The following is a 23,206-nucleotide window of genomic DNA, read 5'->3' on the forward strand; positions in this document are numbered from 1 at the left end:
AAATCAATTGATTCCTGTAACTATCAATTCGTTTTTTACACCTCTACTGGAATTTTGGACCACTCTTCTTTCACCAGTTGCTCCAGGTATCTCAGATTGGAAGGGTTCCTTTTCCCCAACCCCTTTCTGAGATCTCTCCACAGGTGCTCTATGGGATTGAGATCTGGACTCATTGCTGGCCAGTTCAGTACTCTCCAGGGCTTTGTCGTAAACCATTTCTGGGTGCTTTTTGACGTGTGTTTTGGGTCATTGTCCTGCTGTAAGACCCATGACCTCTAAAGGAGACCCAACTTTCTGACACGGGGCCCTACATTTCACCCCAGAATTCTTTGGTAGTATTCAGATTTCATAATGCCATGCACACGGTCAAGAAATGCAGTGCCTGAAGCAGCAAAGCAACCCCAAAACATCAGTGAACCTCCACTATGTTTGACTGTAGGGACTGTATTTTTTTTTTAAAGGCCTGCATTTTTTTTTTTTTTTTTTTTTTTAACGGCCTCATTTCTTTTTCTGAAAACAGTAGAATGATGGGCTTTACCAAGAAGCTGTAATTTTGTGTTGTCTATCCACAGCACATTCTCCAAGGATTTTGGCTTCCTCCGGTAAGTTTTGGAAAACTCCATTCTGGGTTTTTCATGTTTGTGTGTCAGCAGTGGGGTCCTCCTGGGTCTCCTACCATAGCGTACCTTTACATTCAAATGGCAACTTATAGTGCGAGCTGACACAGTTGTACCCTGTGTCAGCTTGAATTTGTCTGGAAGTTGATCGAGGTTCTTTAGCCACCATTCGAACAATCCTTAGCTGCATCCTTTAATCAATTTTTCTCTTTCGTCCAGGGAGATTAGCAACAATGCCATGGGCTGTAACGGTCTTGACAATGTTGTACACAGTGGGTACAAGACCATTAAGATCTCTGGAGATGGACTTGTAACCTTGAGATTGTACATGTCTTTCCACAATTTTTATTCTCAAATCCTGAGACAATTCTTTGCTGCTCTCTCTTCTCCATGCTCTGGCACACACAGACACTCAACAGAAAGGTTGATTCAATTTTTCACCATTTTAACTGGTGGACGGTGTGATTTCTACATTGTCAATTGATACAGGTGAGTTAAATTACAAATTACAAGAGCATCACAAACTTGGAATGCAAATGTTTGTTAAATTTTGAGAAGGTGCCAATAATTTTGTCCAGTCCATTTTTGGGGTTTTGCGTGGGATGTATCAGATTTGGCGTTTTGTTTCTCCACTTTTTTGTGTCATACCAATACTAACAAAAGAAATAAACATGAGAATGCCTAAACATTTGTAATTGCAACAATTTTCTGGGTGAAGTGGTGCATTATCTGACAGACATGCAGGGGCACCAATATTTTTGGCCACGACTGTATGTAGTTACAAATTGCACTGCACTAACTACGCACAGGACCCTTTTTTAAATCGCATCAGAATCACATATGTGAACAGCCTCCATAGAAACTCATGTTATGTCACTTGTAATGTGATTCCATGTGTTCTGGAATGCATCAAAAGTCGCGTCAGTGTGAACCAGGGCTTACATTAAATGGTGCTTTTTTTCCTGTTACTATGAGCTTACCAAGTACTGGGTTGTATAGGCTGCTTTCTCTGCTCATTGCAGGGAAAATGTAAGGCATGTAGTATTTTTTGAAGTTTGAGAACAAGAAGGCAAAGCCACCTTCCTCCTTATCTCTGTTCCGCCATTCTAAACTCCGGACCTAAAGAAAAACAAAATTGAGTATATTTTAGATTTATTAATGGGATCCAGCATAAATGAGACCTTTACATACAGTAATACAGCAGAATTTCCTTTCTCCTACAGGCCCCTCATACCTCATATTCAGTAAACTGGATCTCACCATGATTTTTCCATCTGCTAAAGTCTGACAAAATATGGGAGTTCACATATGCCAGTGCACACAGATTGCCCTTTTAAATAATTATCCCATTATGAATAATGGACCCATGAATTAATACAGCAGGGTGTGCACCGGATTGGAGAACTGTTCTGGCTGCACAGAGATAAACACATCAACCAGCTCTTTCAGATTATCCTATGGACTTCATGGGTCCCTTAAATTTGTTAGATGTTTTGAACTAAATTATCCTGCATGGGACTTTACCATGAAGAAATATACATGATTGAATATGCCAGCAATACCAGTGCTGATGCTGTTTGGAGTGCTGCGACACCCAAATGATGCCTAATATGCCCCTGGAGTTTTGATCCCCTCTTGGACCCCTTTGATGTGCATTTTTCATCTTTTTGTTCTCTCTCTAGAGGGTCTCAGAGGGGTTTCTTCACTCCCTTCACAGGTTCCTGAGGAATATGGGACCCAGCGTTATTAATACACAGCCCTTGTGTGTATGGTGTTTAATCATCAAGCTTTTTTGCAAATAAATGGAGGTAAAAAACATGTAAACCTGGTATTTTTATAGTTTTTCTTATCTTCAATTTTAATGGATGTGATTTGAATAAAAATTAGGATTTTATTTCTTGCGTAGTTGGGCCTCAAAAAACCCGCCTTTGCTTCATTTTTCCATTTTTAGTTCTACTGTATGATAAGGGGTGTGGCATGGTATAGCCAATAATTGGGTACTCAAAAAAGGTCTGTATTATCCACTTGTGGGCAGGCAGCTTGCACAGGCACAATCACATACCTGTACATCGACAGTGTCTTCTGGGATCAAGCAAAACCAATTAATATACACTCTTTGGGATTTTTTTTTAAACAAAGACATGTAGCAGAATACATTTTGGCCTAAATTTGTGAAAAAATGTAATTTTTAATTTTCTTTTTTTTTTAGTTAAAATTTTTTAAAGGATATGCTTATAGCAGGAAATATATATATATATATATATATATATATATATATATATATTTTTTTTTTTTTTTTTCCATTTATATAATAAAAACCCTGTCACAATACCACCAAAACAAAGCTCTATTTGTGTGAAACACAATTAAATACATTTCATACATTCATTAAATACATTTCATTTGGGTACAGTGTTGTATGACAGCACAATTACCAGTTACAGTAACAGTGCTAAATAGCAAAAAATTTCCCTGGTCATGAAGGGGTAAAATCGTCTGGAGTGCAAGTGGTTATTTTATCCCTTAAAGCATACCCATACAGCAGCCATCTTAGAGGGGAAGCATAGTGTGTGCAGAGAAAAGCTGGCTAGTGAGGTGTCTCAATGGCAGGGTTTATAGCAATAAGTGAGTGACACCATAAACCCTGGTATTAGGTCCAAAATTGCCCTTTATGCTCATGTGAGCAATGGATGCACTCAAATGGATGCACTTGCCCCAATCTCCTCATTGGTTTCCTCCTCCTCAATATAACTAGAGAAATCGCAATGATTATATGCTAGACATCTCATTTGCTATGCTTTTCCAAAACAAAAATATGTTCATCTGTTTCTCTCTATTTTTCTCCCTCACTTCTCTCAACCCACAAACAGGAAAAAGATGTGATGTCAGAGGTAATAACCCACAAAATGCATAGCAATTTAACGTGCATAAAAATGTGTCCATACATAAACATGCATTAAAATGTGCATCAATATACATAACACTGCCTGTCAACACACTTCAATGGAAGCCAATGCACATCCATTTTTCAAGCACTTTTCTGCACATTTATGTGTAAACAGGCCCTAAAAGTGTATGAGATGCAGCACAATGATCTACATATAGAGGCTTCACTTTATGAGAGGATAACAGGCGTGCATCTGTGATACCTAATTAACTCATACCTGTATCACCATGTACTTTAACAAGGCCTCAAGAAAATAACTAGTAAGATCTTCCTGTGCTTTGTCTCCAGACTGGGGGGGAACCAAGGGTGTAATTTCTTCTATTGTAACTTGATCTTTTTAAAAAAAAAAAAAAAAGAAAGAAAGATTACAAGTTAATCATACTGAAATTATTACCTGAGAAGATAAGAATTATAAATCAAATGTCTGCCTCATAGATAGCAGCCTAGCAAATCCTAATTTAAAAAATAACAGCCACATTGATCGGAATATTCACTGCTAAGAAAAACCTGATATCCATAGTCCCACTGACCTTAACCTTCCACCATAGCCTCATTCTAACCAGTCCCCTCCACCCTAGCCTCATTCTAACCAGTCCCCTCCACCCTAGCCTCATTCTAACCAGTCCCCTCCACCCTAGCCTCATTCTATCCAGTCCCCTCCACCCTAACCTCATCCTAACCAGTCCCCTCCACCCTAGCCTCATTCTAACCAGTCCCCTCCACCCTAACCTCATCCTAACCAGTCCCCTCCACCCTAGCCTCATTCTAACCAGTCCCCTCCACCCTAGCCTCATTCTATCCAGTCCCCTCCACCCTAGCCTCATTCTAACCAGTCCCCTCCACCCTAGCCTCATTCTAACCAGTCCCCTCCACCCTAGCCTCATTCTAACCAGTCCCCTCCACCCTAGCCTCATTCTATCCAGTCCCCTCCATCCTAGCCTCATTCTATCCAGTCCCCTCCACCCTAGCCTCATTCTAACCAGTCCCCTCCACCCTAGCCTCATTTTAACCAGTCCCCTCCACCCTAGCCTCATTCTAACCAGTCCCCTCCACCCTAGCCTCATTCTAACCAGTCCCTTCCACCCTAGCCTCATTCTAACCAGTCCCCTCCACCCTAGCCTCATTCTATCCAGTCCCCTCCACCCTATCCTCATTTTAACTAGTCCCCTCCACCCTAGCCTCATTCTATCCAGTCCCCTCCACCCTAGCCTCATTCTAACCAGTCCCTTCCACCCTAGCCTCATTCTAACCAGTCCCTTCCACCCTAGCCTCATTCTATCCAGTCCCCTCCACCCTAGCCTCATTCTAACCAGTCCCCTCCACCCTAGCCTCATTCTAACCAGTCCCCTCCACCCTAGTCTCATTCTAACCAGTCCCCTCCACCCTAGCCTCATTCTAACCAGTCCCCTCCACCCTAGTCTCATTCTAACCAGTCCCCTCCACCCTAGCCTCATTCTAACCAGTCCCCTCCACCCTAGCCTCATTCTAACCAGTCCCCTCCACCCTAGCCTCATTCTAACCAGTCCCTTCCACCCTAGCCTCATTCTAACCAGTCCCCTCCACCCTAGCCTCATTCTATCCAGTCCCCTCCACCCTAACCTCATCCTAACCAGTCCCCTCCACCCTAGCCTCATTCTAACCAGTCCCCTCCACCCTAGCCTCATTCTATCCAGTCCCCTCCACCCTAGCCTCATTCTAACCAGTCCCCTCCACCCTAGCCTCATTCTAACCAGTCCCCTCCACCCTAGCCTCATTCTAACCAGTCCCCTCCACCCTAGCCTCATTCTAACCAGTCCCCTTCCACCCTAGCCTCATTCTAACCAGTCCCCTCCACCCTAGCCTCATTCTATCCAGTCCCCTCCACCCTAGCCTAATTCTAACCAGTCCCCTCCAACGTAGCCTCATTTAAGCTATTTGGTAGGATTAGTTGTTCTATCACAGTCATAAGTACCAACTCCCCGAGTAATATACAATTACAATAAACAGTTTTTATTTCACAATTCAAAAATAAAAAACATAACTGACCATAATTATTCTGCTGCAGTTTGCTGCTAAGAAATACAGCACCTTATGTTGCGTCTAGCTCTAAAACTGACAACATATTTCCAATTAATTCTGTTATGCAAGTAAGACTCAGAAGAAAAAAAAGCAAGGTAAAAAGATCTTGTCAAGTGATGAAGTCATGAATGAATTGTGAAAGTAACTGGCACACGTAGCACATGTGGGAAAGAGGGTGGATCTAGTAATATCTTACTTTCTTGTACATTCAGTGGAAGGTTGATAAGACTGTCCAGCGTATATATGCCATGATCAGAAGGGGGAGCCGGGAATCCAGGAATGAGGCAGGCAAACATGCAGAGCTGCTCCCAACTACAGTTGTTCTGAAGTGCTTGAAGCCACAGGAGAAATAAACGCATTCCTTCAAGGCGGATCTAAGGAAACACACACTAATCATTTAGCAGGAGCTAAATCACAAGCAATAAACCCATATATGAACTGTATTTGTCAGTTTCCTAAAGTAAACCTATAAAAAAAAAACTTGAGAACTTAAAGCAAAGCAGTTATCAGTGAAGAACAATGTAAAAACTACAGGCTACATGCAATGCATTGTGGAATTAGTGAGGACATGGCTGTGACCTTCACAAAGTCTGAATATTCATAGAGAATTCTGATGTGTACTGGAGGGCTGGAAAGGAAATTCAAAAGGCATGTACTCTCACCGTATACAGTAGTACCTGGGTAGTTTATACTGATATATTAAATGACAGCTTAAAAAGTATACTAAACCCAGGACCCTGCATTCACTATATCCGGTCTCCCACAGTACACAGACATGGAAATGCAATTATTTTAGTCAATATAAACTGCTAAATACCTTTTCTCATCAGCAGTTAGAGCAGTCCTGTGACTTCAGCAGAGCACTGGTTAAGGCTTGTAGGAGAAGTTTTATTTCTGCTCTAAGAGGATGCAAAACTCCTGACTGGACAGTGCTGATCACATGCACCCTCCCAAGGAAAAAAAAAAATAAAAAAAACCTCTCTAGCAATACACACCAAACTCAGCATGTGCATGTGACTACGGATTCAGTCTGTATCAGGTGGACATTTCAACAAGAGGAGGGGCAGAGAAGAAAGGATCAAACAGCCCTTTTATACAATTCAGAGGATTAACCCCTTAGGTTCCACAGTGAGCATAACAAGCATGATTTACTGATATACAGATTGATTTTGCTGTTGACTTTAAAGTGTTACTAAAGTGTGCAGTTTTGTGACTTCTATCAGGGTCCAGCAGAGTACTGGTTACAGCTTGTAAGAAGGAGTTTTCATTCTCCCAGGATTGTCCTATGAGGCTGCGGGACCCATGACCCAATCTTTAGACAGTGCTGATCAGTCCTCTGATGATCACATGCACCCTCCCAAGAATTAAAAAAAAAAACTCTAGCAATACACACCAAACTGAGCATGTGCAGTTTGCCCTCAAGGCTCTGTTCTACCAGCAGATGGATTGGGGACAGTAGAAGGGGAGGATCAGAGGAAACAGGATCAAACATCCTTTTTACACAATGCGGAGGATTAACCCCTTAGGCTCCACATTGAGTATAACAAGCATTCTTTACTGCATATACAGACTGTTTTTACTGTTGGATTGATGGAACTTGTAGTTTGTACATAAAATATAAAAGGTATTTTTCTATACTTAAATGATCATAGCTTTAAAAAAAGAAAAAAAAAAAAGAAAGCAAATGCTTCCAGAATATATAAGAACTGAAATATACATTTCTGTTTTTAGGTTTAGATATGCTTTGTATGCACTGCATGGGACAATGATCCCTACTGGGATGATACTTTTTTCTGACAACTTTGCCCCACGTTCATTTGCATATGCACAATCTCGAGTTGCAAGCTTCAGCACTACAATAACAGTTCCGTACAAATTCTGTATATGCAAATGCGGCCTAGTAATGAGAATTCCGGATCTGATAACTGCCACTGCAAGTGTTCAGAATGCATTTCACCAGGTTATCTATTTACCAGGTCTGTCAATGATTGCCCATTTATAAGTGTTTCACTTGGAACAACTATATGACATTTCATGTATGAAGTGTGGATGACAAGCAGTTCTCAGTTTCCCTGTCAGCAACTGGATAATAGGGATGGAGTTTGGGTTCAACCCTAATCCAGGCTGTTTGTCATTTGCCAAACAAACCTGGCCCAAGCTGGTCATTTCACATGCCGAATCCCTATCTGTGTGTGCTGTGTTCCTACAAGCTGCAGCTGGAAAAGGAGGGGAAAGGGGCATGGCGTCCATACGGACGGGAGATACAGGCACGCTGTATGTTAGCAAGCTAAGGGCTCATGTACACGGGGCGTTTGGAAAACTCTTCTGAACGATGCAAACTGACTGCTGGGAAACGTAGATTAAAAAATGTCAGTTTAGTCGCGTTTGCATACTGCGTTTAGAAGAGTTTACGTTTAGAAGCGTTTTTAAAAGATAACCTCAGGAGACCTTCCCAAATGCCCAGAATGCACTGAAAAATAGTAAAAAATTAACTATTTCAGACATTTTGAGAAGAATAGAGAGAGCAGAAGCAGAGACAGCAGCAGGGGCGGACTGACAACTCATGGGGCCCCCGGTCCTTGCCCAAACTCAAAAAAGCCTATGAAAAAGGTACCAGGGACATCTCATGGGGCCCCCTACTGACCACGGGCCCTCGGGCAGTGCCCTAGTTTCTAAATGGTCAGTCCGCCCCTGGAAGCAGTATGTGTTGAGATGAGCTGTCTTTTCTGGTTGTATTCACTATGGATCCCATCATGAGCATAATGTGGCACTTCTACTATTTTTTCATTCACGCAAAACCTGGAACTGACTACGCTGGTGTACCGGGTCCATTTGAATACATGGAAAACGCTTTGCATGCATTTCTGATGATGAAAACAGGCTCTGGACAGCTTCTGGATATGGAACAGTTAAAAACGCTTCTAAATGCAAACGCTTATAAATGCGGTTAACCGCGTTTACAAGCGTTTGAAACGCCGGTAAAATCTACTCCTGAATGCAAGTTTGGTGTGTTCAAAAAACCGACTGTAAACTCAACTACCTGTGAAAGACTGTAAACGACATAGTACACATGTACACATAGGTAAACATTAGGGTGAGTTCAGGGGCTGCTGAAAAAAACGCTGAACAGCTCCTGAATGTCAGTTTAGCAGCTGCAGTGTACATGAGCCCTAAGGACCACGCCATCAGAGATCTGCTTCCCTGTCTGGCGTAGTCGGATTTCAAAACCAGGATATGGAAACTGGCAGGATCACCTGGTTTTAGAAAGCAATAAAAGACATGAAAACGGAGCAAGGTATATTTACCAACTGCTACATAGACACATAAAAGAAATATTTTTAGGGTAGTATACACCTGAGAGTGACATAGACAAATACACAACGTATACAAATTTTTTGGGGTAACATACACTTTAACGCTGTGTTGATTACGCTCTTAGGGCTGGTTCACGCAACATGCAACATGCTTTTCGGCATCGCGTATTGGTGTGAACCGACTCAAAGATAAAACAAAGCTGACGGATTTTATAATTTAGACACATATATCATATACAGAGGGCAACAGAAGAAATAATAGATTTCCATTTTCCTATTTCGCATCCAGCATGTCAGCGTGTTTGCAGTTGCAGGAAATGACAGATTCATTTGTTTGCACTCAGAAGCAACACTAATTTCGATAGTTGTAAATATTATTATCTGTTATCACTGCTCTGTTATTTGAGGAAAATGATATTGGTGTTTTCAAGGACTACTCATTCTGAGCTCTTGCTACAACCATTAAGTAAAAATAGCAGATTTAAAGTTGCATTAAATCTAAAAACAAATGTTTATTATATCGCAGTTTACCAATTCTAAGATGTGGTGGTTGTAGTACATATTTATTTGAGGCTCCTATTTTTTAACTTGCTTTAACAGACCAATCTGTGCAGGAAAAGCTGAAGTTAGAGGATTCATGCAAACAATTTAACCCTGACGGGGAGCTTACAATGGTCAGCTTGTATTTATTTATGGAAAGCCTTTATCCCAAAATGAATTGTTGCAGTAACCACATAAAAAAAAAAGTTGAAGTTAAAATGTTACTAAACCCAGGACCCTGCATTCACTATATCTGGTCTCCCACAGTACACACAACATGGAAATGCAATTATTTTAGTGAATACAAACTGCTAAATACCTTTTCTCATCAGCAGTTAGAGCAGTCTTGTGACTTCAGCAGAGCACTGGTTAAAGCTTGTAGGAGAAGTTTTCTTTCTGCTCTAAGAGTATGCAAAACCCCTGACCTGTCTGGACAGTGCTGATTGGCCCTGTGCTCATCACATGCACCCTCCCAAGAAAAAAAAAAACCCTCTCTAGCAATACACACCAAACTGAGCATGTGCATGTGACTACGGATTCAGCCTGTATCAGGTGGACATTTCAACAAGAGGAGGGGCAGAGAAGAAAGGATCAAACAGCCTTTTTATACAATACAAAGGATTAACCCCTTAGGTTTCACAGTGAGTATAACAAGCATGCTTTACTGCATATACAGACTGATTTTACTGTTGACTTTAACCTCCCTGGCGGTATGATTATTTCAGATTTTTGGTGCTGAAAGCGGTACCATTTTTTTGCATGGAAATATGTATTTTTTTTATTGTAGGCTGTAATTTTTAGGAAAAACTCACTGAAATCTGTCCGAACAAGAGTCTAGTAAACATCCCGGGTATGATAAAAATTGAAACACAAAATCATAAATTATAATTTAATAAATAATCATAAAAATAATATAAAAATAATAAAAATTTAATTCAATAATATAATCAAACCAAAAACACTGAAATGTGAAATAGAGCGCCAAGTTCGCACATTGCTGAGCTCAGTCGCAAAATCGTTTTCAGTTTCTGATGACGAATTTCCCCCACGAATCATTATCACTCAATTCTGATTTACTATCGCTGTTCTCTAGCTGATCTAAACCGCTTTTGACCTAAAGGGACACTTTTTGGACGCCATGGACATTTCTCAGTTTCCAGGCAGAAAGAACAGACAAAATGCAGGCAGGGCACAGGACAAAGCACTAGGGACAATATGTATGTGAAATAGGTTGAAACAGCAATGTTTTACTGTGTAAAATGAAAAAAAAAAAAAATGACATTTTTTTAAATTTTTAAATTTCCCGCCGCCGGCGGCAGCGGCGCCCGTACGTCCCGACGTCACAGGGACAGGACACAGAAGCCGGATGCCGGCATCGGCCGGAGGAGATGGCCGGGGACGCTGCAGGGGACACATCGTGGGAGCGCAGGGTAAGGTAAGTGAAGAACACATGCCGGAGCAGCGCCGCATGGTATTCCCGAGTGTAGCTCGGGGTTACCGCTTTTGGTACTGAAATGTTACCCCGAGCTACACTCGGGAATACCGCCAAGGAGGTTAAAGTGTTACTATACCCAGGACCCTGCATTCGCTATATTTGGTCTCCCACAGTACATGGCAATGCAATTATTTTAGTAAACCTAAACTGCTAAATACCTTTTCTCATCAGCAGTATATAGCAGTCTTGTGACTTCTATCAGTGTCCACCTGTGCACTGGTTTAAGCTTGTAAGAGTTTTCATTCTCCTCTGACTGTCCTATGAGGCTGCATGACTGCCGACCACCTTTTTTTTTTTTTTTTTTTTTTTTATAATTAAGCTGTCAATGTATATAAAATAGATTCGCACCCACAAACAGCTCTACCCATCTCTGTTCTACTTTACTGACCTTTAAGGAGTTTCCGGTGTGAAGCAATTTTTTCAGGATCAGACCTAAAAGATGGAAGTACATGTACACTTTATAAAGCAAACAACTAAAAACAAGGTAATTAAAACAAATCAGATAAGCAGCATTTAAAACATTTAGAAATCAAGCCCTATCCAACCTAGAAATGTTAGTTTTGTGTGGTTGCTGTGAAGCAAATTCACGCAGACTTCTTAAATCTCTTGGGTACTCCCTTTGGTGGGGTGTCAATACCTGAACTCCCAATTTCGCCCAACTACTGTATGTGTTGCAAAGTCAATGATGATGTCCCAGTTAATAGGTGGACTCCCTATTGTTGGACACAGTAAACAATTAACCACTGTAAGAAAGTGACACCTTAGTTAATGCACTGTAGGAGCCTGGATTTAGGCATTGTCTGCCTTTATGCTTCATTAACCACTTCCCGACCGGCTGTCGTATATAAACGGCCGGACAGTGGCGCTACAGGGTTGGGTGGCCGTTTATAAACGGCCTCCCCGCACCCTGCTTGTGCGAGCTCCCCGGGAGCGAGCAGCACCGCGATCCGGTCCCCGCTGTGTCCTCCGGACACAGTGAAACATCGATCATTGGAAGGGACCTCTGTACGAGGTCCCAATCATGTGATCACTGATTGGCCAATCAGTGATCACATGCAAAGTAGTAAGCAAGATGTCACTTCTGACATCATTGCTTACTACGTGTGAAATCTGTGAAAGATCACAGAGGTCACATGGTACAAGGCTATTCACAACAGCCTTGTACCATGTGACAAGCTGTGACCAATTACAGCTCACTCAGTAGTTCTCAATGGCTGCAAGAATGCAGACAGAGAGAAAGAGAAATGATTGCTTTTACATCCTATATGGGTGTAAAAGCAATCAGTGTAAAAAAAAAAAAAAAATCTCTATCACCCCCAAAAGTAGTACAGTGTCACCATGGTGACACTGTACTGCTAGGGTGACAGTATGTAAAAAAAAATTAAATATTAAAAAAAATGTAAAAAAAATGTTTAAAAATTATAATTTTTGGTTATAAACTAATTTGGCTAATTTTTTTTTTTTACTAAAAAGATAACGGAATAAATTTTGGCCAAGATTTATGATGAAATATTATTTATTTGCAAATTTTTTATAAGAAAAACACTTTTTTTCAAAATTTTTGGACATTTTCATTTACATAGCAAAAAAAAAAAAAAAAAAATCCCAGCGGTGAATAAATACCACCAAAATAAAGTTTTATCTGTCTCAAAAAAATGGTAAAAAATTCATATGGGTACAGTGTTGCATGACCGCACAATTGTCATTCAAAGTGTGATAGCGCTGAAACCTGAAAATTGCCCTGGTCAGGAAGGGGGTAAAAGTGTCCGGACTGGAAGTGGTTAACACATAAACATACGCATATACAAGTGTTTTTTTTTTAATTATGGATCTGAATACAGTGGCTTTGTTGGCAATTGAGCCATTTACACAGCTGCATAAACATGAGCTTCTTTCAGATCCATAACATAGTATCAAAAATCTGCATCTAAGAACATGCGCTGTACGCTATTATTTGTATGAACGCATGTATACACGTTTGTATGTATATTAAATCTAGACAAAGGGAAAAACAAAATTATCGTAAAAACAAATTATGCTCGCATATGCGTCTTTCCTTATTTAATTGCATTCATACGCAAGTATGTTACATACAAATTTTACTCCTAACATGTAATAACATCAGTAACATTTTACGGTCGTGTGAATGAAGCCTTAAAGTGCGGTTGAGAACATACTTTGGAACGTTAAGTTTGATAGATCTGGTATGGTATAGATTTTCAAATCTGTTTGGGAACTGACATTTTGAAGACAGCACATTTGTTCTGAAGACTAACTGAACTCCAACTACTGTACACTGAAGGAATTGTTCTTCTGTACAATCAGACTTTTAATTCATACAGTACACAACACAGTTACCCAGGCACCACCAGTGTTCAATACAGCAGATCACGCCCTTTCTGGGTCATCAGCCTCTTTGTTGGACAATAATTGCCTGTTTATATTACAACACGTTTGGCTGTAATACATGCGTTTTTGTTTCCAAATTGAGCATTTTGTGTTTTTAAAATGAATGGGCTGCAATGCAAAAAATTTTGTTCTGGCAGAAATGTTTTGCAGTGTGCACTGTGCTTTGTGATGAGCTGTGATGCCGCCTTTCTAGGTGTCACCTCGTCTGGCTGTGCAGTGTAGCAGATGTGCGAAAATCAGAAAATTGACAAAAAAAAATCAAAAATCCTCTGACAGGTAACACAAGTCAAATACAGGTATATTTATTTTCAGATGAAAAGTACAACCAAAGCTTTTTTGGCTATACTTCCCCTATGCATCACAGAAGTGCAATTCATTCTGCAATCCTGTGATCTGTTTTCAGTTGACAGCAAGCCAAAGCCTGCTGTCGGCTGACAGCAAACAGCTGGTTCAGGCTCTGAAAAGATCCCGACCATATGGTCAGGATCCACCCTAGACCAGCAGCTGGCCAAGCCTCTCAGCGATCTGCTGAGAGCATGAGCCAGCCTCACTCACCCCCTCCACAGACCTACGCTCCAGTAAGCAGACAGATGACTGACAATCCCCAGATCACTGGTCAGTGAAGACTGAGAACTAGTGGTGCACTGAAATGAAAATTCTTGGACCGAAACTTCAGGACGCATTTGGCCGAAAACCGAAATGGACAGTTTTTGGGGGAAAAAAAAAAAAATAATTAATAATAATAATTATATATATAAATTTGTATTATATTCGACTTTTTTATTTAATATCATGAATTTAAATAAATGTGAATTTATTTTCAGCACTTTTTCAGCCAATAGGCTGCTTTCACACAAGCAGTTTTTGCAGAGGCTCAAGAAAAATGCATCTCTTTAAATTCAAGGTGTGTCTTCACACTGGTCCATTGCACTTCCCTTGCAGTGTTAAAAATCCTGCTTGCCACATTTTTGGTGCATACTTGGCGAGTTAAAATAAAAAAAAAAACGCACCTCCCCACTGATGCCTGGTTCACGCCAATCAATGTGTTTTTAAGGGCTTTTTGCGGAAATGCACTACAATCCATTTAGCTAGGTTACCTATGGGACACGTTCACATCTATGATTTTTGGAGCTGCTGCATTTTTGGAAAGGTTCAGGGACTTTTTTAAAACACAAAATGTTGCGTTTTAGGTTCAATAGACTTAAAAGGAGGTGCTGCAGAAAACACGTAGTGCGTTTTTTGGTGTGTTTGCTGCATTACTTTTTTTATGTGTAAACCGCATAAAAAAGTGTAAAAAGGTCCATGCAAAAATGTAAAACGCACTGCAAAAACAGACAAAACGCAAACTACACTGTTATGAACCAGGCCTAAAATGCGTTGAAAATGCATCAAAAACACGCGTTGCGTTTTTGATGAGTTTTGTGTTTTTAATCTGCCCAGCAGCAAGTTGGCCAAAAAGAAAGAAAATTAAAACAAGTGCAAAACGCTTCAAAAAGGCACATGCAAAAACGCAAAATGTGCTGCAAAACGGACAAAACGCAAACTGCATTGGTGTGAACCAGGCCTGAAATGCACTGAAAACCCAACAAAAAAAGCACACATGTTGCCGTTTGATGAGTGTTTTTTTAGTCACATGACCTATGAAAAAAGCACCCTAAAACATGGTAAAATAGCCGCAAATTGCAAGTAAAATCATGCGCTTTCGGCGGCCATTATCGGCACCTTTTTTCCTATCAGAAAAATGCTGACATTTTTGGCCGATGCATTTCGGTCACCAATATTTTGGTGCATCCCTACTGAGAACTGAGCAATTAAGACCACTGATCGCTCAGTGCAGTCTTGGATGCAGCATCGGTCTGATGCTGCTTCTGTCCCCTGCCACTTCTATCTAGGTGAGTAATTTTTTTCTCGTAAAACAAATACTTCTAAACATATATGGCTCTGCCCAAACTTTTCATTTTCATCCTTTTTGTTTTTATCGGCCACTAGAACAATTGCTCAGGCCTGGAAGAGTCCGTTTGTCCCTCTTCAGGGGGTGCGGGATCGTATGACCACTATGATGCTCAACGAACAGATGTCGAGTATCTGCAACGACTCCCAACGTAAATTTTTGAAAATATGGGAGCCGTGGTTGCAATATGCCTTTCCCTCACTCCCCCCGGCTAGTCTGGGGATGTAATGGCGTTCGGTATTGGCGCTCTTGGACCCCTGCTCCCCTTTTTTTTTTTTTCCTTTTTCTTCCTCTCTCTCTTTCTCTGTTTGTTTTTGGTGTGACAGTGGACAGCTGCCTTTAGTTGTTATAGTCAGAGTTACATGGTATTGTAACTTATGTGCCATTGATATCCCCTGCGTGGGCGTACCTTTTGCCCTGTTGGCATTAGAGCACCGTTTTCTCTATTTTGCATTTTTTATCTGTGCAATTGATAGCCCCTGCGTGGGCGTGTTTTGTTGCCTCTGTTTTATACTGTTTAAAAATTAATAAAAACCATTGAAATATAAATTTGTTAGTTCTATACAATATAAAGGTTAACATCTGAAAAGAATCCACCTAAATTACAAAGCGCAGAGAGGCAAAATAATAAACAAAAAAAAGAAAAAAAAAAGTCAAATGTTATGTTGTTTTGCGCTATAATAGAAGCAGTTTGACTAGCTGTCACTGATGGTCAGATGATCAGGAGATATGCTCATTGATTCCTGGCCATTACTGTTACTGTCCAGTGACCACAAGTCACTATTGCAGATTTACAACCTCCCTCTTAATTAAATTGAAAAAAAAAAAAAATCAATGAACCTAAAATGGATTGTAAAGGCAGATATTGTTTAATAACAAACATGTCATACTTAGCTGCTTTACGCAGTGGTTTTGCTCAGAGTGTCCCTGATCCCCCCGCCAGCACTCCTGGAGCCTCCCTCCTACCAAGTGCCCCAACAGCAAGCAGCTTGCTATGGGGGCACCAGTGCTGGCTCGTTCCCAAGCCACTGATCTGTGTGTCCATTCACACACAGATGTGACTCGGCCCCACCCCCCACTCTCTCCTAATTGGCTCAGATTGATTGACACAGATGCGACTGGGCAATCCCCCCTGCACACTCTCCTCATTGGCTAACTGGCTTTGATTGACAGCCAATGCATTGTTCCTGCTACTGTCTCAGCCAATGAGGTGGGAGAGACCTGGGACAGCCAAAAACACATTGCTGGAATGAACTGGGGCTTAAGTAAGGTCAGGGGGGCTGTCGCACACAGGTTTTTTTTTTTTTTTTTTACTTTCATTCCTGTTTATTTATTCCAGGCATTTTAGAGTTACTAATTTACGCAGAGCTTACCATAATGCACGTATCAGTCCCTTCCAATGTATCAGTGGGTCTTTCCCCTCCCCCAAACACAAAATATCCTGGTGCATGCAACTCTGCATGCTGATATAGACATGACTAAGTATAAAAATAAATATACAAATAATATCAAAGAATGTTTAGCTTGTTTTCAATCTTCTCAAAAATAAAAATGGGAAAAAAACAAATGTTGGAGGTCTCGGTCAGAGCCAATCAGATCTCCTGCACTGGTCTTTGGCATCCTCCATTTTATATTGGTGATCACTAAACCCTTGAGACAATTTCTAGATGTCAGAAGGAAATTATAGCTGATCACCGAACACGTTCCCTACATTAGGTTTGAACCTGCGTCTTACTGTTCCCAGACTACAACTCTGCGTACTAAAGACCCGCACCACCAATACACCTGTCTACCTGTCTTCACTATATAGAGAATATAATACGTCTATGTACATCGGATATCTCTGTGACATGCCAATGGCTACAGTTTATACCTGATAAAACATAGGGAACACCCTCCCTATAATAATTGAAGCTTCAACGAAACAATGGGGGAGATTTACTAAAACTGCTGCACTGAGAATTTAGCGCAGCTAAAAAAATCTTCTGCCTTTACAACCACTTTAAGCTTTGAAAATGAAACCTGGAAGTTGATTGGTTTCTATGCCGAGTTGCACCAGACTTTGCACTCTCCAGTTTTATTAAATAACCCCCCAATGCATAGAGGAACATAATTGTATACTGACAACATGTATCCTCTTGTATATGGATGTCACTAAAAATAAATAAATAAAGTGTGCTACCTATTGAAATTCAACACAAATATGTACAAAGTGAACTATAAGTATTAATAAAAGGGAACACAAGGAAAGGGTTTCTAGAGGAGTTTTTTTAGCTGTAAAAACGCTCTAAAGCAGTAAAATGCCGCAAACTGGTGTTTTTGCACTTTTTTTGACCAAAAAAAATTTTTCTTTTCTTGGTAAAACATTTCAGAATGGGTACACAAGTATGTTACTCTAGCAAATAAAAACTACTTGGAAAGCATTTTAGCTGTGTTTTAACTGCGCACGCAGATGTTGCTCTTTATCCACTTGCCTACCGGGCACTTCTACCCCCGTCCTGCCCAAGCCAATTCTCAGCTTTCAGCGCTGTTGAATGACAATTGCGCGGTAATGCAACACTGTACCATATGAAATGTTTTTCATTTTTTTCACACACATAGAGGTTTCTATTGGTGATATTTAATTGCCACTCGGGGTTTTATTTTTTGCACTATAAATTAAAAAAGAGCAAAAAATTTGAAAAAAAAAAAAAGGTTTTCTTTGTTTCTATTATAAAATTTTGCAAACAGGTAATTTTTCTCCTTCACTGATGTGCATTGATAAGGCTGCACTGATGGGCATTGATAGACAGCACTAATGGGCACTGATGAGGCGGCACTGATGGGCATTGATGAGGAGGCACTGATGATGCACAGATATGCAGCAATGATGGGTACTGATAGGCGGCACTGATATGCAGCAATGATGGGCACTGATAGACAGCACTGATGGGCACTGACTGATAGCACCGACTGGAGGCACTGACAGATGGCAATGCTGGGCAGCAATGACGGGCGACATTGCTGGGCACTGATGGACGACACTGATAATCAGTGCCCTGATTATCAGTGCAGATCTCCCCTGTCACATCTGCCAGTTATCAGCAGTACTTTCTTCACGCTGTGACAGTGTGAAGAAAGTGCAGCCGATAACAGGCAACTGTATTTACATTGTGATCTGCTGTGTTATTGGACACAGCTGATCACGTGGTAAAAGGCCGCTGTGATTGGCCTTTTACCTTATCACGTAATCAGCTGTGTCCGTAGGACGCAGCGATCACTGACGGCGCCGGGTGCGTGCCGCTGTGGGAGGGTTCTGGGAGGACATCCATGAACGCCCTCCCAGAACTAGACAACCGCGCTGTAGCCGTCTTTCAGCTATAGCGCAGTAGGGAATAGATTCAAAAGATGCAGCTGCCCTGATAAGGATTATGCATATGTTATATTTATTTGCAAAAAAAAAAAATCAATCAATCAATCCTGAAACTTCTTAAAAAATGTCACAACCAGATGGGAAGGAAGAGCATAAGAACTGTTCATTTAAAACTAGGTTTCTCACCTACCTATGGTGAGGAGCTACAAAGGAAAGGATTGACATAAACAGAACAACCTTTTTGGGGTTTTTTTAGAATCTGAACCTGTTCTGGATCCTGGAGCCGGCAGGCTTCCTAAGCTTTGGTGGATAAAACCTCCATTCCTAAGTCCATATCTTACCAAGTATTCAGAGCTCATCTGTGATTAGTCTCAGGGGTCCACAGACCTTAATATATGTGAGCTAATTGACGCGCAGGTCCCTCTCTTTGCTGCTGGGTGAAAAGGCTGAATGATGACAGAACACTAAACAAGGACTGCCCTTTTGTTTGGGAGCACCCTGTCAGCCAGAAACAGACTTAAGTTTAATTTGTACATCAGATAAGAAGATATTTAGTTTGTTTTATGATATGGAATTGATTTACAAGCCCTCCTGCATTGAAATGTGTTTGTTTGCCGCCTTGCTGATTAGAACTGTAGGATAAACCTGTCTGGACTGTTTCTGGGTGTCCGTCTCATGCATGGTTTACCGTTCCAATATCAGTTGAGTCTGTCCATCTTACATTCTGGACTTTTAAAAGAGGACTTGTTGTACAGCCTGGATAGATATGCCAGAGGTGTAACAAGTTTGCTCCTTCTGTCTATCCCCACTCCAGAATTTGTTTTTTGGAAAGGCATTGGGTGACAGAAGACACTTGCAATTCTTCTCCTCCTCCAAGCTTATTAAAAGGGAAGTATGGCCATACTTTTTTTCTGGGTCACAGGAAAGCATTTACTTGTGCTCTCCTCTAACCCATAATTAGCAGACGTCCCAGAGCAGCTCCAGGCTCTGGAAGGATCCTGACAATGTCAGGACCCACCAAGATGCCTGATCGGCAGCTGGCTCAGCCTTTCAGCTGCTGAGAGCCGCAGCCAGAAGCTCTTGCCCTCCCTCCAACTCAGCACTCCAGTGAGCACCAAGAACTGAGCGATCAGTGGTCATGTGATCGTACAGTACTCTAGCTTAGAGCTGCCAGTGGACAGCAGCAGCAACAGACCGATGCGGCACCATGGATGTATATATGTTTGTTCCTTTGAATTCCCACACTTCACCTTTAACCTCTTCAATACCGGGCACCTCCCCCTTCCTGCCCAGGCCAATTTTCAGGTTTCAGAGCTCTCACACTTTGAATGACAATTGCGCGGTCATGCAACACTGTACCCAAACTGAAATTTTATCATTTTGTTCACACAACTAGAGCTTTCTTTTGTTCATATTTAATTACCACTGGGGTTTTTATTTTTTGCTAAATTAACAAAAAAAGACCAATTTTTTTTAAAAAAAAAAAAACATGTTTTTCTGTTTCTGTTATAAAAGTTTGCAAATAAAGAATTGTTCTTCATAAATTTAGGTCAAGATGTATTCTGCTACATTTCTTTGGTGAAAATAACCCAAATCAGTATTTATTATTTAGTCTGTAGGAAAGTTATAGAGTTCACAAACTATGGGATATATCTGAATATTGATCAATCCTGAAGTACTGACAGCCAATCTAATTTCTTGAGGCCCAAAAATGTCAGAATAGTACAGATATCCCCCAAATGACCCCTTTTGAAAAGTACACAGTACAACGTATTTCATAAGAGGCATGGCGAGTTTTTTGAAGTTGTAATTTTGTCAGAATTTTTCAGAAAATGAAGAAATTAAAAAAATTATTTTCACAATTTATTTATTTTTTTACATATTGTCACCAGTGCAGTACAGCATCATCTTATAACTGGTGTGGTGGTGATCAGGGACACTGACTGGTGACAGTACGAAAAAAAAAAAAAGATAAAGATATACAATTTGATTGCTTATAGCAAATTATTTCTTTGCTATAAGCAAGATTTAACTGAATGAAATCGATTCATTCAGGTTTTTTTTGTTGTGATTAGCCACGGCTGATCACATGACACAGATAGGCTGTGATCGGCCCAGCCTGTGCATGTGATTGCTGTGACCATTCACAGCTAGACACAGTTGTATACAATGGATGGCATGAAAGGAAGTCATCCATTGTATACAACTGTCATGTTACCTGCTGTGATTGGTCACAGCAGGTCACATGGTACTGGCAACGGGGCCACTACACAGATCTGTCATTGGCCACCTCCAAGGTATACGTCCGGTGACAGATCTCAATACAGCGCGGCCCTGCGGGCACGCGCAAAGCATGATCCGGCAAGAACGCCATAGGACATCCTCCCGGAGGGATGAAGTGTTCGCCCGGCCGTTATTTGACCATAGGCCAGGCGGCAAGTGGTTAACTGCTTTAATGGTTGGGGATGTACAGGTTATGTAGTCAAAACACCGCACTTACTTATGCTGTGATATTGCCATCGTTGATGAATTTTCTCAGGAAGAAGTTGCAAAATTTTCTAAAAAGAGGGAAAAATAAAGAAGCTTATTACAGATTGTCACCTTGTGCATTAGCGGAAAGCAGAAGAGGTTCAAAGAGTCTAAGCCAGCGAACTGGAACAAACTTCCTTGGTAACTACACGCTGCCAGATGAGTTAACAGAGTCCCCAGTAATTAGGCCTGAGTATAACTGACAACCATACTGGGACAAAGAATGCCCTAATTCTGCTGGTAACATCTCCTAGGGACCGGCTCCAATGTTACCGAGCAACACTACAAAATGAGAAAATGTGATTATAGAAGCAGATAGAAATGTAAACAAAGCAGAGCTTCAAAAGCAAAACTCAATTTTACTTCAGGGTATAAATGTAACCTACCTCAAATATAAAGAGGATGGCATCAAGCTCTTCCCGCTGAGACTTGTGGCCTGCAGATATAAAATTAAAGAGCAACTCTGTAATGAGAACATGCATTTCTAGTATCCAAAAGCTGAAGTTTAGGATTTTTTTTTTTGGAATGCAGCACCTACACAGTAATTACATGTAATTGTGTGCATCCCATTACCTGCAGGCAGCTGCTTCTGGTAAAAGTCTTCCCCTCAGGGTCTCCTTCAAAGCTGCTGGACCCAGCCCTGATGGTTTATTTTTCAGGCACTAAGAAGGGTAACACCTGCAACTGCTACTGAGAAAAGCTGCACCACTGCCCGTGCTGCCAGTCACATTGCTCACATTACTAATCTCCCACAATGCACTGCATTCTGTGAATGAGCAGTGGAGATCCTGTCATTCAATAAGCTCCCCCTCCAGCATGCAATGCTTTGGGAAGAGAGCAACAAATGAGTTCTGTGAGTGGTGGAGAAGACAGAAAAGGGAGGGCAAATCTCCTGGAAAGGGTGCGGGGACTGTTCTGAAAGTTGTTTCAATAAAATTTGATTTTTTAAAAATCTGCACTGTTCTTCTGGAAATTGCTTCCCTACATTGTGTCCATCCTAGAGGAATGATACAATAAGTACGGATACTGTGATGCTTGTCCTCCCTCCTAGATTGTAAGCTCCAAGGAGCAGGGCCCTCGAACCCCTCGTGTATCGCATTGTATTGTTACTGTATTGTCTCGTGTACTGTCTCCCATTATAATGTAAAGCGCTGAGCAAACGTTTGGCACTATATAAATACTGTATAATAATGCTTGTACTTGCTGAAGTGAACTTTACCTTGTGTGTTTGCTACTTTGTACCTAAACAGTTACATTTAAAGGAGAACTAAAAGGCAAAAGTAAGAGTAAGAAAAGGTTATAACCCGTCAGCTATTTTTTTGTTTTGCCATCTGTGTCCCATTGGGGAGATTCCCTTCACTTCTTTCCCCATAGCCAAAACAGGAAGTTAGAGGAAATCCCTGCAAATTAAGGGGAATCCCTTGGGACCCCCATGCCCTAGAACTGTGTCCCCATCAAAAGATTTCCCCTATATTACTTTTCTGGGGACAACCCAAAATGTGGGATTTTCATTTACTCGCAATGTTAACCCCTTGACGCCGACGTAACACAAATATGCGGCCTCACGGACCTGTGCTTTTTTCCGTGGGGCCGCATATTTGCGTACCTGTCTTTGTGCTGGGAGCGCGCCGCTCGGCGCGCTCCCAGCACCAAGACCGCGGTGTCACTGAGAGCCCCGGGTCCCGTTCTAACGATAGGGACCCGGGACTCCCGATTCCGGGTCACGTGATCGCTGTGATAGCCTCTGATTGGCTATCACAGTGATCAATCACTGTGCAGCCCGGCCCCCTTGTTTTCTCTCTCTCTATGAATGGAGAAGAGAGATACATTGTATCTCTCGAACTCCTGACACAGAGAGAGAAAAAAAAGTTTGTAAAAAAAAAAAAAAAAGATAAATAAATATTAAAAAATAAAAGAAAAAATAAAGAAAAATACCTAGATCAAGGTTTGATCTAGTTCAGTACCAGGGTTAGTGTTTGGGTCAAGGTCAGGGT

At 41.1% G+C, this 23,206-nt stretch overlaps 1 protein-coding gene across 14 annotated transcripts in view; it reads right to left on the bottom strand.

Annotated features, from left to right (window-relative positions):
* RALGAPA1 (Ral GTPase activating protein catalytic subunit alpha 1) overlaps window positions 1-23,206 on the bottom strand; it is a 302,589-nt gene that overhangs the window by 212,111 nt on the left and 67,272 nt on the right. For all 14 annotated transcript variants that reach the window (XM_089680242.1, XM_089680241.1, XM_089680244.1 and 11 more), the window contains exons 3-8: window positions 21,599-21,648; window positions 21,184-21,241; window positions 11,360-11,403; window positions 5,819-5,996; window positions 3,782-3,897; window positions 1,598-1,736 (exon numbers count right to left, since the gene is read on the bottom strand). In XM_089680242.1, the coding sequence (XP_089536368.1) occupies window positions 1,598-1,736; window positions 3,782-3,897; window positions 5,819-5,996; window positions 11,360-11,403; window positions 21,184-21,241; window positions 21,599-21,648 (585 nt within the window). The remainder of the gene's footprint in view (window positions 1-1,597; window positions 1,737-3,781; window positions 3,898-5,818; window positions 5,997-11,359; window positions 11,404-21,183; window positions 21,242-21,598; window positions 21,649-23,206) is intronic.

Source organism: Staurois parvus, unplaced genomic scaffold, assembly GCF_062004578.1.
Source record: "Staurois parvus isolate SC_StPar_1 unplaced genomic scaffold, SC_StPar_1.0 ptg000237l, whole genome shotgun sequence".
Classification (NCBI taxonomy): Eukaryota; Metazoa; Chordata; class Amphibia; order Anura; family Ranidae; genus Staurois; species Staurois parvus.